We start from the raw sequence: 19,357 nt of genomic DNA on the forward strand, positions 1-19,357 counted from the left end.
TTCCAGAGTCAGTGGTTCCGCACAAGAACTAGAGAGCATGATTGACAGTGTGCTGAGATGTTTTCAGATATTGCTTATTAAATCATACACCTTTCATCATCAGTTAAAGGCTTAGTCAGAAAAGACCACCCTCTGGTATATGTAGAAGAGTGGGGGTTTTGGGAGGCAGGTTTGTTTTTTTTTTTTTGTTTTTAGTTTGGTTTTGTTTTTTAAAATGACAAGATGGATAACATAGAATCATAGAATCATAGAATGATTTGGGTTGGAAAGGACCTTAAAATCATCTAGTTCCAGCCCCCCTGCCATGACACCTCACTCTAGACCATGTTGCCCAAGGCTCTGTCCAGCCTGGCCTTGAACGCTGCCAGGGATGGAGCATTTACCAGTTCTTTGGGCAACCTGTTCCAGTGCCTCACCACCCTTACAGAAAAGAACTTCTTCCTTGTATCTAACTTGAACTTCCTCTGTTTAAGTTTGGACCCATTATCCCTTGTCCTATTGCTACAGCCCCTGATGAAGGGTCCCTCTCCAGCATCCCTATAGACCCCCTTCAGATACTGGAAGGCTGCTATGAGGTCTCCACGCAGCCTTCTCTTCTCTGGGCTGAACAGCCCCAACTTTCTCAGCCTGTCTTCATAGGGGAGGTGCTCCAGTCCCTTGATCATCCTCGTGGCCCTCCTCTGGACTTGTTCCAACAGCTCCATGCCCTTCTTATGTTGAGGACACCAGAACTGCACACCGGGCTCCACATGGGGTCTCACAAGAGCAGAGCAGAGCAGAAGGGCAGGATCACCTCCTTCGACCTGCTGGTCACACTTCTTTTGATGCAGCCCAATATATAGTTGGTTTCTGAGCTGTGAGCACACACTAAATATGGCTATTTCAATTCAGATTTCATGCCTTCCACTAGCTTTAGGGATCCATCCTGCAGTATTAAAGTTGTTTTTGAACACTGCCAGGGATACAGGGCAAGTGGAGAGTTACTGAAGGGTGCAGGCAGGTCTCTTGCTTTCAGGTAGAGATGACCAGGCAATGTTGTAGATACTTTTCTATAGCTTGAAAATTGCTGTTTGCTGCATATTCGTAGAGCTGGGAACAAGAATAAGCCAGGAAAAAGCAGGAATTCTAGCTAGTCAGAAAGTGAGATCTTGTTCTGATATTTTCATTGCACTCTGAAAAGTATAAAGTGAGTATTTAAATAAAATTTTTGTTAGAATGTTTTGCAACTTTGTGGAAATCTTCACATTTAAACAATTATCCTTATTAATATCAGGTTTTATTATTTTTATTCTAGCTGGCTGAAATCAGATCATTGTCCAAGGATTCATAGACATGAGATCAGAAAGAAATCTTTTTATTAGAAATCTGCCATTTTGGCCTTTGTAACACATTTTTACATATGCAAAGTGTGTGAGGTTAGAAGCTACAGTTATACAGAAGAGCCTATTCTTGGTAGGCTAATATGGCTCAAAACTGGAAGGTTAATCAAACATCCCGAGATTCATGACTTAATTATAAGGTGGCATCACTACCTCTTTATAGGGTCACTTCCCAGTGCTTGCTGGTTAATGCCCTCTCATGATGCTGTTAATTGTGATTTTTATCCTACGGTATGTGCTTTTATTTACTGATATGACATCTACAGAATTTATCTGTAGTATAAAAATAAAATCTGTAACTGGCCTAAGGACACCATCTGTAAATACATGAAGTATTTAACAACTGAAAGACAAAGCTGAGGATGAATAGAAACAATAAGTCAGTTATTTTCTAGGGTCACTTGAGACTGTTCCTGCCATCCACTTCTGCACTCCATGTACAAGTAGGGTTTCTGGAAGAAGACTATTCTTTTATTACTTCAAAATGAAGCTTCATTAATTCTTCTGATAAGGTGGTGTCTCTGATAAGTATATTCTGAATATACTACTGCCACTTACTAAATTCTTTACAAATCAAGTTGAATAATCTGGTTGCATACAAGCCAAGTTTTTGAGAACAGTTTCTCAATAAATACTGATTCTGGTTATGCATCTACAATAGGGAAGTACTGCACTGACTCAGAAGTCTTGCCTTCCCGATACTGATTGACTGGCATCAGAACTTGTTATTCTGGTAAAATGATGAATATAATAGGGCAGATATTTGCTTCCTGTCAGTAGTTCAGCTAATAGGTTCATAAGTCATTGGAAAACTGCCATCTGTAGTCTCTTTTCACAGAATTAGCACTGAAATAGTAACTGGATAGTACTTTGATATAACTGATTTCACCATACTGCAGATATTTGTAGCTTATTTACTTGTTTTGTCTGTATTTGTTTGACTGCTTTGCACAATGAATAATTTGTAACCTCACAGCAAAACATATACATGGAATTTAAATAAAATATTGTTTAAAATTGTGTATAGATACTGATGTAATATCACAAAACAATGTGCATGTTCAGAACTCCAGAAAAAAATGGAAGAACCATACAACTCTGCTGCAGAAGGAAGGCCAGCCTATCATAAGGGCTCTGGGTCAGCTTTTCACAGGGAAGATGGCCTCTCCCATAAGAGGCAGGATAAAGTCAGGTTAAGTTTAACCCTAGAACATCCTGGATGTAGGCAGTCAGCCTCATCTTCACTCAGATACCACCGTCTAACCTGTAAAGAAGCCTGAGCAAGTGCCTGTGGAAGGGGGTCATGGGTGACTCAGCCACTGCAGTGAGTTCATGATACCTGTGGTAAATCACTTGCTCAAACTAGTCAAGTCATAGAGAACAAGCCTTATGGTTGCCTGCACCAAGCTGGGATAACATCTATTTCACAGCATTTCTCACAGATGTGTGATGATCTAGAAGTCCCTTTTCCATTACTGGCTACAGTGTTAATTCGGAATGCTTCAAATAAGCTGCTTATGTGAAACTAACATCAGAGTGCAAAATCATCAAACAAGGAATGGAATCTTGTGCATGGTGCAATGATTATGCACATGATACCTATGTTATCTAATAGATGCAGTTTATTTTTCTTAAATTATCAAAATCACATACATCTAAACATGGTATAAAGACATCTCATTAGAATTCTATTTCAGAAGTAAAATGTCAGATATGGCGGTGACTACTGTCAGGAAAACTACACTGACCTTACAGTCTGAATGCTAGTGTCTCCAGTTCTACTGACAGCAGTTTGTAGAAGCAGTTACAACACTACACTTCTAACAGCTCAAGCATAAAGTGATTGAACTCTGATTTCTGCCTCCCAATGGAGAGGATGCTTCATCTTGCAATTGAATGCCTTTGCCCTGCACCAATTAATAGCAGAAATTTGCACTGGTAATTTGAAATGCATGTTAGCTCAACTGACAAGAGTCTATTGTGGCTAGTGGTGTTAGTGAAGTGTCAGATATAACAGAGATACCAAATTTGTAGCAAGCTTTGTTGGCTCCCAAATGGAAGAATGCAACTCATTATTTATCTCTTCCAAATACTGAGTTGTGCTAACATAAATTCTGAAAAGTTTTTACTCTTTCTGTAAATTTCAATACCGATGTACTATTAAGCACTTTAGGCCGACTTTCTAAGATGCAAACTTCAAGGCATCTTTAACAATCTGAGGCTCATGCTTTCACATGTGTGACAGGAACAGCCAAGAAACTACAGAGATAATTTTGATGTAGCCTATTGATTTGATTCTAAAAGGTTGATGCCATTGCCCTTCCCTCATGCTAACCTTTTTCAAATTAATGAGCTGTACCATCCTCAGAAATAACTTCAGTTTGCAGCTCTCTCATCTGAATAAGTCATGATGCTAGAACCCAACCCTAAAATGCCTGTTGCTGGTCTAACATATACAGCTGATCTGTTATGTAAAATGTGAGTAGTTCAGTTCATGTATTGAGCTACTCAGTATGTGACTTGTCTGGGTCATGGAAGGAGTCTTACATGATTTACATTGGATATGGACTACTGAAATTTGCCGGTGTTCAACATCTGCATTTCTTCTTGCATATTGTTGAGCTACTCAAGCAATATGCGAGTATATGTCTATGTTTCAAGGTCAATAAACACCATGTATTAAATTTAACCACCTAAATGTTTATTAACTTCTGTCTGATCTTGAACATAAAGTTCAGTGGACATCTGCACCACACAATCAACACTGAAAAGCCAGGTTATCAGTGCATCTCTATCACCTTCTGGAGTATGGTGCAGTGCCAAAGCAGTTCATACCACTGTTAACTTCAGCTGCTGCAGTCCTACCCTCCTTTGCTGTGAGGGTGCAGATCTGGCCAAAACTTAATTGTTCTCCTCCCTGAAGTGATAGGTTTCCTGATCATGTCAGTGATTGGGTTAACCACATTCAGTGCTAATTGAGGGGAGGAGTGGAAAAGCCAAGTGAGGCTGCAACAACTTGGGTTTCTTCCACTTCCTATTGAAAGCAGCACCTCCTCTGTTTGCTCTTCTTTGGATTGATAGATATGGAAATTATTAAATTGCTTCATATTCTGAAAATGTAACACATCTAAATTATAAAAATATTAATTAACCAGAAGATTCTTCCCACCAACAGTGGTTTTCATTTGCTCTTAAGATTTGCTGAATTTAATTCACAGACCCAAAGCAGTATGTCAGTGGTTTTGCTGAACTGTTTTCAGAACAGACTGTGATGCTTCCCAAGCCTTCTTGGGGTGTTTTTGAAGGTTTGATTCAGTGTTTCAAAGACTAATTTTTTTTTTCTTTTTTTTCTTTTTTGTCTTGATATTTTACCTATAAACCTTACATCTATATAGTACAACTTGAGATGGTGGTGGGTGTTTGGTGCTTCTGTAATTTTCCTTTTTTAAGCTTTTGAAACCAGAGAAATTTAAAAGCTTTTTCAAGCTTTCATATTTGTTTAGAAGTTCATTATATAATTTCTGTCACAGGAAAAACAATTTGTGGCAATGGGAAACATTTTTGTCCCATTTCTGTATTTCACAGATGCCCAGGATTTGGTGACTGAGTTAGAACCTCTCAGTCACTTGGTCCAGTATTTACCAGATGAGCTGTTCATAGCCTATTTTGTGTGTGTGGGGGAGGGTGGTGGTGTTGGTTTTTTTGTTGTTGTTTGGGTTTTTTTTCTTGCTAAGCCATGAAGGACCCTCATTCCCTAAAGCTGTGACCTCAGAAAGATTAAAATTGGCTTAGCTGCTTCTGTCATGAGGCAAGAAATGTGAGGGGAAACTAAATAAACAAAGTTCAGCATTTAGCTTACATCACAAAACTGCTGCTGCTTCTAACCAAGGCTCTAGCCTTAACCATCTGAACTCAAATGAGTGGGCACTTAAGTTTGTTGTTTCTATTGATTCTCCCCAGACTGTTTTATAAACTTCACTAGGGTGATTCTTTCCCCTACAGAATAGGGATTTTCTCTGAAGCCCCTTCTCAGCACCTGGTTTCACTGTTTTCATAAAGTATTTCTTTTGCCAATTCTGCAATGTAAGAAAAGCACAGAGCCCAGGAAGCAAGAACTCAAGCTCCCCCGAGGGCTGTTGCTGAGAAACAAAGATTAAAATAGCTAAGATTAAAACTGAAGCTAACACATGTTTTGTCAGACAAACCAAAAGAAGGTCCCTTCAGTCTGGATTATAAACATTTGGAAAAAAGTTCAGCAGAGCTTTGAAAAGTCCATTTGGATTAATTTTCCTGCGTGCTCTCCTGTAGTTAAAACTCGGCATCTAAAGAATCTTGTCTAGGCCTGTGCTCAGTTTCTTCTTTGAGCCCTTTCCTAAAAAGAGACCACAACAAACAACTGAGTGGCATTTTTTCAGCATATTAACTGTAAATTAAGACTAAACTGTAATGCTTAAAAAGTTAGTGGAGAAAACTCTGTTCTTATTTGAATTTACAGAATCTGATTGAGAGTGTGTGGGAAATGTCTAAGACTTAGTAACTTGTCAGTTTCTAAAGATGAAACTAAGGTATCTTTGTAGAAATAGCTATTCCACATATTAAATACAGTTTTGAGTAATTTTAGAAGTGAGACAGACATTTGAGGTAAATTAATTTCGAAGATAAGTTGCACCATAGCGTCCTCTTGTGGTCCTTTAACGTCTAAGCTGTCACGTTTTTCACAACAGGAGCAAAATTTGCAGTTGCAGTTAGCATACGAGCTCCTATGTAAGTATAATGTGGCTTTTCCTTGCCTTATTTTTTTTCCAGGAAATGGCATATGGGAGATTGCACATCGCATCTCCCACAGGCTCTTATTACTCTGTTCCAAATTCTTTACATGTGGAAGTACGCATTGCGGTCCTCTCCGAAGGACCTCTTTCAGCCCTGCTTGTCTTTGTCACCAGTGAAGTAGATCCTGATCGTTGTCAGCGAGAAACCTTTACAGCCAGGTTGCCAGTTTCCGGCCTGCTTTGTCCACAAAGCTGGTGTGATCCTCGGATGTGGGAAAGCAGGAATGTGCTGAAAACAGAAGTTCACTACTGCATAATTTCTGCCAAGGCTGACGTCCAGGGAAGCTGTACCATGGCAGTGGCAATTTTTGTTTCATTATTTTTTCCAGAGGTCAGCTCTGAGCTGTTTGTCACCCAGGTTCCACTCCAGTGAGAAAAAAATGTTTGAAAACAATAAGTAATATTTACAGATTCACTGCTGTGCCAATCCCAGCTTTTTTTCTTTTCAGAGTTTTAAATATCTGTATTTATGTTTTTACAAACATGCTGGCTTCAAAACTTGCAAGTATTTTTACTTTTCAGGTATCAGTGCTTTGTGTGTAACTGTATGGGAGATAACTGAGCAGGGTTTCAGTTTCCCAGAGGTTTTTTTTTTAACTTTCTTAGATCTATGCTGTCTATAAATCTGCAAACCCTACTTCTGTTCTAACTTTTTTTTTTTTTTCTGGGACACTACCCTGCTACTAACTTGATAATCCAGGATATCTTGGAAATACTTTTCATGTCATATGGTTTAGAAATGTCTCATGGTTTCAAAGTGTAAGCTCATAGATTGTTCTACTGACACAGAGGAGAGAAGCATTATACTGGTCTGCAGTAATAGCAGAGGTATAATATAACTGTACCTAATCAGAATACAAGTATTCCACTCAAGTTTCATGTGTTTTGGATAAACACATTTTGGGTGTTATCTCTTAGGCTTCCAGGGCAGTGTATCCTGTGCATATACCTCTAAGCAAGCCATGTGTTCTGCATGGGGACATAAACATCAGTTAGCAAGAGCAGTAACTCGGTAGGTCATTCCACCAATGAGGCATTTCAAAGCTTCCTTTACAGAAAGCTAATTTAAACTTTCTACAAAGCTTTTTGAGGTATCATGTTATTATGAAGAGTGCCAAACAGTGTTAGGGGCAACACAATTTTACAGAAGAATAGAAAAAAAATCTGAGAATGATACTTTTTGCTTGGCCTTTATTTTTCTAGTTAGAAATAATAAACTAGTTTGTCTAAAATTAGCCATCTCCTCACAACATTCAGGAAGGGAAGGTAAGAAAAGCTGTCCTCAAACAGTTTCAGATACTGGGTCATCCTATTCTTAAACAAATGGCAAATAATTTTTTACCAAGCGGTTGAAGCAGTGTTACATTTTGTTGTTTGATTGAGGTTTTATGGTATCTTTCAAGTCTATAAGCAAATAATTACTCAAAAGCTCGTTTATAAGGGCTTTCTGGTGTGTGATTCCTTTGTGAGGGCTGAGGCAGCCTGTTCCCTCTACTACATCCTTAGAAGTGATCCCTAAAGCTGATATTAATTCTATGCTCGCTTTCTCCTAGAATGACTGTAGGAGCATCACATGAGAACTTGTGAATTGCTGTCTGCCAGGGAAGGGATGAAACACCCTGCACATGTACGTCAAGTCCACTTCTGAGACAGCTGATGTGGCATGCAGTCACCATCTTGTGCTGGGCTGTAAAAGCCAAGCTGTCTTTGTTTGAATGCTTGAGTGTTGCCCCTCGTAATAAGAAGTGTTCAGGCAAACCTGGCCTTGCGTGCCTGCCCTAAGGATTTGAAAAAGGCTCTTCAGCAGTTTTATCAAACTGCTCTTCTAGAAGACTTAGAGTTTCTCACACAATCTTTGAGTCACACGGCAGTCGTTTACTGTGAAAGCATACTGACCTTTCAGCTAGAAGCTTATACCCACTTAAGGTAGTTGACAAATACCCAGTGGCTTGTTAATTAAGAACTGAACTGTGTCTTTACTTCCATGATTTGTATGTTACAAACCATTTTAAAAGCAGCTCCTGACTGCATATCAGACAGATCATAAATTTGCTAATGTTTAGACTGCTGATTTCACTGCTGCTGTTACTGTACACTACTGACAATTCAGGCCTTTTCTCATCTAGTGATCCTTGATTATGCTGAATTCGTCTTAATGTTTTTCTCAGTGAAACCACAAGACATTTGTTTAGAAGTGCAGTTTTTCTCTGTTGGGGGTGGGGATATGTGGTGTGCAGAGGCAGAGGAAAAAAAAAGACATTAACATTACTCTCTCTGCTCTTTCTTTTGTTTTCACTGACCAGTCTGTACCCATACGAAATCATAATCCCAAATTCCATCTAGCTTTGTAGAAAACAGGTAATTATTTTCATCCCCATTAGACAGTAATGTTGTCTCAGGTAAAATTGTCTCAGGTAAATGCTGTAGTATTGTAGATCATTTCAACCTCATATTCATATCAGACAACTTCTAAGCTTACAATGGCTGCTCAAAGTAACAATCAGTATTCATACTCGGGAGGTGGGGAACAAACAACAAACAAAAGTCAGTCATCCAGGTTGAAATTTCAGTTCTCTTACAAACCAGTTGCTAAAAAACAAAGTTGATACGGGTAGATAAATTCTTATCTTTAAATATGGGCTTTCCACAAGTCAGTAAAGAACCACTGTCTTTAGACAAAAGAAATATTTTTGTTTCAATAAACTTGAATAGTTTCCTAGGGCTAAATTCTCTCCTAAGAAATTTGGATATAGTTTCCATTCCAGAGAGGGGAGTTGCTGGTATATGTGCAAGAGCTTAATTTTATTTATTTTTTTTTTCCCTCATGGGGTACAGTTTCATTGCCATTGATTACATGGTATTAAAACATTTTGTGGTGGCATAGATGCACTTTTTTGGTACCTAAAGACAGACAGCTCCTAGCCAGACCTGCTTTGAAAAGCAAGATGAAAAGGAAGTGCCTAGTTTAATTCTTTTTCCTGAATAAGCATGACTCCAAAAACATTAACTCATGAGATTTCTTTCTTATAATCCCTGTCTCCTTTTTCTAGGACAGTTTACTTACACCAGACACTTCCACTCAAAAGCTTTACAAAATGGAAAACAGGAAAGATGACAACAGAAGACTAGGTATGAACTAACTTGCTTAAGGGTGAGTTATCCTCTCATCCTTTTTCTCTATAAAATTCTTTGTGCCCCATTAATTAATACTGAATTTTCTTGTTTTCTTGGTGAATTCTAGCTCATTAGGTCATACTTATTATAAATACTAATGAAACATAATTCAAGCAAAGAGAGTTAAACAGAAAATGCTACTTTTTGGTCAATTGTTACACCTTCCTCCAGGGAAAAAAGTATTGCTGGAGATAAGACAGTGCACTAAAAGATGCATCAGGATGTTTCCAGTCTATCAGAACTAATGCTTCTAAGATTAACAGAAATGCTTTCTAGATTATCAATATTGGCCTAACTTGCCCAAAGAGATTGTTGGTAAAATGTCACAGTGTGACCATATTTACAAATGTGCTCATTTTAGGGTTACTGGGGGGGGTGGGGGGGTGGGGAAACAACAACAAAAAAACCAAACCAACCAACCAAAACCCCCACCATGTCCCACCCTAGATTTTCAAGATACTGTGAGTTTTGAATAGAGGGAAATCTGGCTTTTTATTTATAGCCTCCAGAACTGAGGAGGCTGTTACGTATGGGCACATGGAGATGACTGCTGTTTAACAGAGCAGGGAAACAAAAGTAAAATGTAGGTTAGAGGAAAGCACAGGAGTCTAAATCTTTCCACCTGTCTGAGCATTACTAAGAGGTGTAATTCCTTTGGTTTCCCTAGAGGTGGTCTACCAGCAAGTTTGTGTTAAGTGAACCGAGAGACCTGTACCACCCTCTGGCAGCAGCCACTTCACAGCATGGATCCTTCTTGTTTATTTCAAACCACAACTAATTGAAAGTAGACTTACTACTCAGTTCTTGTGAACAAAGTATTCTCCCTCTTGTTTGTTTCTCTTCCGCTCATTACACATTTATCCTTCTCCCAGTGACCTGGGGGCTGCTGTGTCAAAAATGCAGGACTAAGTTCAGAAAGTGTCTGGTGTTACCCTTTCCCTCTGGTTCGAGTTTTATGTTCTCCCATAGCCTCCTACGCAACTGAACGTCAAACTTAGACCAATACTAGATTGACTTGTCACTGTACACAGATTTCTTAAGGAGTATTCCAGTAAAAAAATCTACAGAAGTAGTTTGATATTTAATGGCAGAATGCACAAACTCTTCTCTAGAGCTTTTTTCTGATGATTATGTAATGCATTGAAAAGGGATCCTTCTACTTCCAAGACCAGCTTTCAAACAGAGACAATAAACAGCATTATCAACCATTAATTCATTTTTAAACTCCATGTGAAGACTACTGTATATGAAACAAAGGACGTATATGAAACAAAGATACCCTTTGCTGGCATCAGCTTTTTCAAATGTGGAAGAAAAACTGAATTTTGCTCCCTCGGGGCCAAGATGTTGAGAGGCCCTCCTGACACCCAGGCACTCTCTCCACTGCATCCTTAGTGGGACAGAACAATGATGCAGCAAGCCTGAGCAGCAGGCCACAGTTCATCTGCCCGGGCAGTCTGCTGCCCTAGCAACTGTTTGCTTTGCATATAGCTGGAAATATGCTTGGCTCCAGCCTGCATCCAAATGGCTTCAGCGCAGGATTTTGCCCCCACTCCCCCCACGCCTTTTGTGCAGCTGGGTTCCTCAGGCTTGCCTCGTTTGACGCGTTACTTCTGAAGGTTTCATGCAGGCAGAGAAGACAGCGAGCAGCAGAGAACCCGCCCCCGCTGCCGCCACAGGCACAGGAAGCGGGGACAGCTGCCGCATCTGAAGTTAACTTGCGTAAACACACACGCGCCCTGGGGAGACGGTGTGCCTTCCAGCGGTTGCTGGTCAGCCCAAACCAGGGGTTTAACGGTCTGCTGGGAGTCGCGATTATTTGTAATAGCTGCGCCTCACTCCCTCCCGGCCCCGCGGGAGGGTCCCTCTTGCCCATGTTCTCCTCTCACCACCCCTCCAAGGGGTCCGCGACCACACGGCCGCTGACAGGAAGCGCACAGGGTACCCTCCAGCAGCAACCGCCAGCAGAAATGACTTCACCCTACGCGGCCTCTCTCGGCCTCCCTGGGGATTACCCCCACTCAACTCCCAGGGCTACAGCCCTCCCCGCACCTCTCCGGCTCAGCAAATGGCCGGGGAACGGCGAAGGGAAATTTCCCCCCTGAGGCGGCCCGGCAGCGCCGGCAAGGGACTCCGCCCCTCCGCTTCCCGCCCTGCTCCCGCCACCCCCGGGCCCGGCTCCTGTCAGGATGACTGCGGGAGTAAGGCTCGCCCTTCGCCGCGCCGCCTCCGGCCCCTCCTCCGCGCCCCCGCTGCTGAGCGCCCCCGCACAAAGGAGGGACCCCCCCCCGCTTCCCTGTGCCCGGCCCTCGCTGTGGGGCGGTCCCGGTCCCGGCCTGCCCGCCCGCCGGCCCTGGGGGCGGCCGCCGCTGGAGCGCCACGACGCCGCGGCGCTCGGAGGGGAATGGGTGGAGTTGAGGAGCGCGGTTTCCTGAGAGGAAGTGACCACACGGGGCAGGAATGCGCCGCCGGCTCCTCGACGCATCCAGCCTGCCTCGCTGCGGTGCCGCGGGGAGCCTTCGCCGCCCCGCCAGCCATGCCGCACTTCACCGTGGTGCCGGTGGAGGACAAGCACCGCACCGAATACGACAGCGTAGAGGGGCTCAGCTGGGTGGACTACCGGGAGCCGGCCGCGACTCCCGCCCCTGGGGACTCCTACGACACTGTCAGCTCTGACGGTGAGCGAGCACAGCCGGGGCTGGGGGAGGCGGTATGGGCCGCTCTCGGGGAGGAGAGCCCGGGACGAGCCCGGCTGCTCCGCTCCGCTCCCGCCGGCCGCGGCACACAAAGGCAGGGGCTCTTGTAGCGGCTCTCGGGGACCGTAACTGCCAGCGCTGTCGGCCTGGGCCGAGCGGTGGCGGCGCAGCCCTCGGGATGCAGAGGAGCTGAATCGGGCCCGCTCGGGACGCGCCCTGGGATTCCCTCCGCCCCGCAGCACTTGTTGATGATACCTCGGGGTGCGGCGGGGCCCGGGGGGGGGGCGTTATCATTGCTCCTACAAACTGCAGCCTGTGGAGCTGATAAGAGAGTGGGAAGATACGCTCCAATAGTTTCAGTGCTGCGCTACAAGAATAAACCGGTGATAGAGAATTCGGTTAAATTAGACGAATCGCAGGTGGCTGCTTTTCTTTCATATGTTATCTTAAAAACCGCCTGCCTAACTAGGGCTCTCCCTCAGACCGGGCCCTCTAATTTTACAGCATGCCTGTTGTGTCTGTGTGGCTTTCACAACCGCTCCTGCTAGGCAGAGTTGCTTTTTGTTAGCGGTTAATTTATTCCAACTACAGAAGAGGATCACGTAAGTAGAAGGGGATTGGGATGGTGAGAAGTGCATTCTTTAATCAGGCAGCTAATATCAGTGCTCAGACTGTCTTGGTGTTTTGCTGTGTCTTTTAAGTATAAATCAATTTAAAAACAGCAACTGTTTCTAGAGAGAAAATGAAGGACACATAGATTTGGAAAGTGGAGTAGTTCTGGTAAAGGGTTGTTTTAGCTCTCCATGGGGATCTGTTTCTCTTTTCTGCCTTGGTTGTGTCTAGTTCTATAAGCTTTAGGAAGAGGATCTTCCCATAGGCTCAGTTGATGAATCTGGGTTGCCCTCTGTGAATCATGTGTGACTCTAGGCAGCAAAAGAAGAAGCAGTAAATACCTGACCTGTTCTTCCTTGCCTGTGCAGTCAAACTTTTCTGACTGCAAATAATCCCTGCACAGTAATCCCTGAAGGGTGCCTGCACTGCTCAGGCCTGCCTTAAGGAAGACAGCAGTGTTATTTTTCTGAGTAATACTCAACTGTCATGAGATCAAGATCCAGTTCCTGCCTTCCCACCCTGTTCAGTTTTCTGTGAATCTGTGCTTCGATCTCCAATATACCATTTCCCCTACACACACACACTTCCTTTGCATAGTTTTCAAAGGAATTTTAGATTTCATATACTAAACAGCTTACATAAGCCTAATGCTCATTATGCCAATTCGTTTCAGTTCTAGCGTGGGCATTTTGGAATAATGAGAGGTAGATGCTTTCCCAGTTGGTCTGTTATCACAGGCAGTTTGAGGTTCTAGCCCTGAAGTCTGTGCAGGGCCTTGATTTTAGAAAAGGTTCTACTCTCAGGTTACTTAACACATAGTTCATGTGTATGAAAGTAACCAGGTGTTTTTCACCCATCTCAGCAGATTGGAGACCTTGTGGAGTACTTTTCCGTTAACTAGCTTAACTAGCCCGGGCATGGCGGATCAAGGAAAATCCACTCAACCTGCCTGTTGTTTGGGTATAAGACTCCTTGCAGGCTGTGTGCGAACAACACTCTTCAAGATACTCAGCTCCCAGTCACAGTCTGTCAGTAGCTGGCAAGCTGTGGTGTCTCAAGTACTTCTGAATAGCACAGAACCCTGCTGCTGGAAGTTAACTTAGTCTCTTTATTTTAGAACTGATAAATATCTAGTAACTTCTCAATATATGGTAGTTCTGTTTCTGTTTGAACTATAACTGCCTTCTATTTTTTTATTTACTTTCACAGTAATTAAGTAGTGTTTCATATCCTCAGGGTGTACCTATAAAGGTATGGTATCTTGCCTACCTGTACTGACAAGCATGTTCTTCTGCATGACCCTTTTCTGCCTCTTCCTAGGTTTCTTGGGATTTATGGCTCCGTAGAGGGGAATCGGAACTCCAATGTGTTAAACCTTTTGGGTTTTGGTGCTTTTTTCTACATCCTATGCAGAGTACCATAACCTCTCATGCTGGGGAACATTGATAATATGACATGGTGGAGATGGAAGCTTCTTCTGAAAACAGTATCTGGCAGCTGTTTAACACTGGCTGGAGCCTGCAGACTGGAGGGAAGGAAGTGACCCTCCAGAGTCTTCTGTGGCAGCAGATTACGGGGCTCACGGAGGGATTTGTTGGTGTTGGTGATGCCCCTGGTTGCAGATAACATGAGCTTTGTTTGACTTGAGTGCACAGTTCTAGAGTTCTAGGCTGTGGCCCTATCAAAGTACATACAATTCTTATTGGCAATACATGAATGCGCACAGAGCTGCCTGAGCAGTGCCATTGTCCAGGCTTTCTGTTCGATTGAGTGGTGCTGCCATAGTCAGGATAAGGAACTGGTTGCAGTTGTTCTGGTCAATCTTCTCCAGGGAAGATTTTATTTTATCAGCTTGCCATTCAGAATCTTATTTAAAGACTTCTTCAGTTAAACTGATTTGGTTGGAGATGGGTTAAAGTGACTCAGTAATTGCCTTTAGAGTATGGTCTATCATGCTAGTGTAACTATTTGTAGCTGCTCTTTAAAAGTGTACATAGTAGTGGCTTTGTTGTCCAGTGCTCCTTGCACAATCTCTTAGACCGTTGCTTATGATTCTGACAGATTCTTATTTCACTGACCTTTTCTCTCCAGACTTTGTCATAGCCTGTTTTTTTAATGTTTTCTTCTCAATTTTGCTTTATTTAGGATGTCAGATGTCAAGTGATATGGTGTCATATAAACACTACAGGCATGAAACCATTCTGCAATAGAATTTGGCAACCATTTCCATAAAATATTAGTCAGTGTGCAATAATTTAGCCTTCCCAGATAGCTCCAGTGCTTGCTTGTGAAAAAAATCAGCCTTTATTTTCTAAACAGGTTCCACTGACTGCCACTGCTTGTAATAGATTTTGACATCTTCTATTTAGAAAAAGAAGTACAAAGAATTATCCTGTGATCCTATGATAAACATGTGAGCCCTGCTTTGTGGATTGGCAGGGATGAGAAATGTGAATTTGGCATTCCTTCAGTCTTTGCAATAATGCCAGCATGTTAGGTTGGGTACACAGGGTAAGAAGAGGGACAGTGGGGCCTGAATAGAGCTTAAAAAAACCAAGCTTTGCTTTAGTAGGAATCTCAGCTCCACAGTGATGGTGCACTCTGTTAACCAAAGTATGGCAATGTCATGTGTCCTGTGGGAAGTTATGTATCTTCCTTTGACTGTTGTTTGTGGAAATGAGACTCTAATCAGCTTGGTGTCACTAACCAGCTTTGGCCACCAGCCACTGTTGGTTTTTGCCAAGGAATTGCTCTGTTTGTGTTCCAGTTGTCATATGGCTTCCTTTCAGCCCAGAGTTTTCGAACTAGACATGAAGACCTTTTCCTCATGCTTAATAGTTTGTGTCAGCACCTTCAGAACCCTTGTGCACCAACAGATTATGCTGGTCATTTAAAGTAAGCTATTTAGGAGAAGATGTGATGTGATGGCATCTGGTGTGATGGCAGTGTACATTTACTTTAATCATCTTCCTGGTTCACTGCTTTTTAATTTGTGGTAACTTAGCAGTAGAGGTTTTAAGTCTTTCGCAAGGCTTGAAATAAAGGTCACGTAAAATATGTCTGATGATATGTTCAATGGGGATACATAAATAATTCAAAAATTCATTTTTAAAGCACTTCATTCTTACATGTAGGTGTTTTGGCAAAGTCCAGAGATAAAACAAAATTAGTTATGTATTTGAATTAGGTACTTCAGCTAAATAGGGGTGACAGAAACATGTGTGCAGATAATATTTTAGACTATCTTAAATTTAAGAACTTCTAGCAGCAGTGTGGGTAAATGATGCTGTTGCAGTAGTCATAGCAGGATATTTTTGCATAACATCTGTAGCATCTACATCTTTTAGCATTTTTCATGTTGCCTCAAAACTGCAGAAAGAAGTCCTGGAGGAGTGAGCCTGGGGAGCATTTGAGACAGAAGAAACTCTGAATTGTCTGGGAGGAAAGAAAGTAACCTGAGAATAGAAACCAACTGATACTAGTGAACTGTCTTTTCTGGTGATTTGTTTATTATTGTTTTGCTGAAAATGGTGTGGAGACTGCATCTTCTTCAATTTAGTTGCGTTTTGAATGAGGAAAGAGCTTTTTTTTTTTTTTTTTCCCTGTTCTGTTAAGCTTGGCATCTCTGTAAAGTTTAATTTGTAGATTTGGAGATATTAAAGGTATCCTGTTAGTCCTAAATATGTCAATATTTGTTCCTGTTCCATAAAGAATACTGTGAGATACTTGTAGGATACACAGCAATGGTTATAGCTCAAAATGAAAGGGGCCTCAACAGAAGGGATATCCTTGTGAAGTCCTGTATTTTTTATTTTTTTTTCCCTGTTTGTGCACTTGGCAATTAGTACAGCACTGATAGCAGTGCTAAACTCAAGAATGCTTTTTCTATAATACAGATGCATAGATAAGTGCACCCTAGCTGCAGATAAGGAGAGGTAAGAGTCTGGTATGTGAAAAATGAGAGTGGAGAAGTGCTTTGTGACATGATTGTGACACTTGAGAAGAGATGATGCATACTTAATAGCCTGTAAGCAAAGTAATTTCTCTGAGAAGGTCATTTTGGTGGAGCCTACGGTGGATACCTCGTTTCTTTTTAGCAGCATGCAGTGTTACAAGGTTTAATCCTTCTATTAAAATTCTTGTCTAGGAAAATAAATAAGTTCATGTTACTGCATAACCTGTTACTTTTGCTAAGCATGTCTCTCATACCTCTTCTAATTTGTGCAGTGATTAAGACAGAGCTGGAGAGGCTGCAGCTGTCTGATACCAAGATAGTGGTGCCAACTGCTGGCAGCCAAGAGACTCAACTAAATACAGAACACAGGCCTTTTTGTGTGTTCTGTGGTAATTCAGTTATTTGGGAGAGCTCTGGGAAGGAGCTTTGTGATACGTGTAAGTGATCTGAAAGCAACTCCTGTAACTGTATTTGTGGGTTTTTATTTTGCAAAAAACCTAAGATAAGGTGAAAAACACCCAACCAAACAACCTTCTGCTGGTGTTCTGTAGCTGTTGATTTTTTTGTGGTTTCAGAGAGCATCTGTATAGAAGGCTCAGGTATTGCACATGAGAAGAAGGGGATTTTCCATGTAGTTCTACCTGTAAATGCTCGTTCATTTTGCTAAGTGCACATTTCAAACTTTTGTTGAGACTAAGTTTGGGTTTTTTTTTGCATGCTGAAGTTTTATCTTTTAGTCAATCTCTGCATTTTTCCTAAAGAAATTAAAATAAATTCTGGGGCTTCTTATACTGTGTTTGAAATGTATATGCCTCTCACATATAAAATTGTGTGTTATTCAATATCCCTTTACAAATTTCTTAAGTGTTTCACTTCCTTAAAGAAAATAATGGCATTTCCTTTCTTTTCCCCACTGCAACAAAAGTCAAAGAATACATTTTGGATGCTCTTCAATGTAAAGTTTAAATTTGGCTTTTGCTCTGAAGTTCTCTGTAGAATGGAGATTAAGGTACTTTGCAGCCTTATTGACTAGGAAATTGTCCTGGGTTCAGCAGTAGCAGTCATGTTTCTCCTTTGTGGTAGCTGATACCGTGCTGTGTTTTGAATGATGCCGCTGGTAGCTTATCTCTAGACCTGTTTTAGGCTAATAGAATGTGTAGGAAAACTAAGGTACAGGTATTAGCTACCACAAAGGAGAAACATGACTGCTACTGCCAAACATAATAAATGCGGTTCACTGAAGTTAAAGTACAACAGCCACCTTGAGGAACATCAAAGTTAGGGATCACTGCTTTCTTCTTAAGTGCATGTAACAGACTGGGGAAGGACACCCAGTACTACAGGAAGATAAAAGCTGTGTATGGTGAGTTTCCCCTTCCAAGACCAAGTTATGGATTTATACTAATTCTTGACTGTGATGTAACAAAGGATTTGTTGTGCAGACCGATTTATATTACAGAAAAATTGCTATTGCCACCAATATATGGGAGCAAGAGTTATTTGATCAAAAAGTTGTGTCTTCAGCCTGTGGTTCAGGGTTTTTTTTTTTTAATATTTTGATCTGAACTATGAAGAAAAGCATAATTTTAAAACATGGTATAAAGCCTATTGGAATTACATTTTAGGAGTGGTTCGTTGTCTTCAGTAACCTTTGAATCAGAAATTTTTAATCTCTTAGTTGTACTGACTTTTATTCTCTCAGATAAGAGAGTTCAGTATTTTTTATTTAGTAAGACTTCTGTAATTATTAGTTTTCAATAGGTGTCTGTTTAAATGATGCCAAGTTATCCCTTAGCAATGAGTGGTGCTGTTCTTTTTTCAGTTGAGCTTCTTTGGGTGATTCCTTTCAGTATACTTGGATTTTGTCATGCATAGAGAACTGTGCATCTTTCACAGTGGCTGCTGTAGTAAATGCCAAGCAAACAATACCTTCTTGTTAAGCAAGCAAAATAACAAAATACCATATATTAAAAAAAAATTAGTTTTCTAGCAAAATCAAATACTTGACAAATATTTAATATCTTCTGTTGCTAACTATAAAAAGTCTATGTGACCAAGAAAAATACAGCTCTTATAATGTATGTAGGGTTAAAGTTCTCTGGATTTTGGATGTGATAGAATTTTGTATACTGCTGTGTGATAGAGGTCCCCTTCTGCCAGCCTTTGCACACCTACCCAGGGGTTATTTTGTAAGCTCTCTACTGCCTATTTGTCCTCATGGCTCTTATTTCAGGCATTGTTTTCTGAGTCAAACTTCTGAACCATAAAAAGAAGTTACTGGAGTTAAAGGAGTAGTATTTTTCCCTCACAGGTCATGTGATAGGACTGTAGATTTTGTGGTAGGTATTTGGTTTGGCCTAGAAAAGAAGACAAGAAGACTGTTTTTTACTTACCAGCAGTGTTAAATTCGTGTCTGAGCAACAGAGGTATAGGTTAGAATGGTTCTGTTTTTTGTTTGTTTTTTTTTTTTTTGTGGTTGGTTCTTTTTTGTTTTTTTTTTTTGAACACTTTCATTGCTATTAAAGGAACTTGCTTTTTTTTTTTTTTAACTCATCTTTTGATCTTCGTTCTACTATGTAGGACACAGTGATGCAGTTCGATGTGCAGAATAAAGCGCTAATTGCCCAGGAAGAGCTTGGGCTCAATTAGCTTATGGATGACTGTGGAAGGTTGATAACTCGGATGTATTGCCAAGTTAGCTATGCTTTGCTG

The 19,357-nt window shown here is 41.3% G+C and overlaps 1 protein-coding gene across 4 annotated transcripts in view; it reads left to right on the top strand.

Moving 5' to 3' along the window:
• The first annotated feature begins 11,769 nt into the window (after positions 1-11,769).
• The window catches only part of SLC12A4 (solute carrier family 12 member 4), a 51,272-nt gene continuing 43,684 nt past the window's right edge, over positions 11,770-19,357 (top strand). For 2 of the 4 annotated variants that reach the window (XM_061469018.1, XM_061469025.1), the window contains exon 1: positions 11,770-12,060. In XM_061469018.1, the coding sequence (XP_061325002.1) occupies positions 11,787-12,060 (274 nt within the window). In that variant the 5' untranslated portion in view covers positions 11,770-11,786. The remainder of the gene's footprint in view (positions 12,061-19,357) is intronic. The other 2 variants (XM_061469019.1, XM_061469021.1) reach the window with 2 other exon arrangements.

The sequence above is a fragment of the Pezoporus flaviventris genome, unplaced genomic scaffold, assembly GCF_033815535.1.
Source record: "Pezoporus flaviventris isolate CSIRO_AGI_PZ_B2104156 unplaced genomic scaffold, CSIRO_AGI_Pfla_v1 ptg000054l, whole genome shotgun sequence".
Taxonomy (NCBI): Eukaryota; Metazoa; Chordata; class Aves; order Psittaciformes; family Psittacidae; genus Pezoporus; species Pezoporus flaviventris.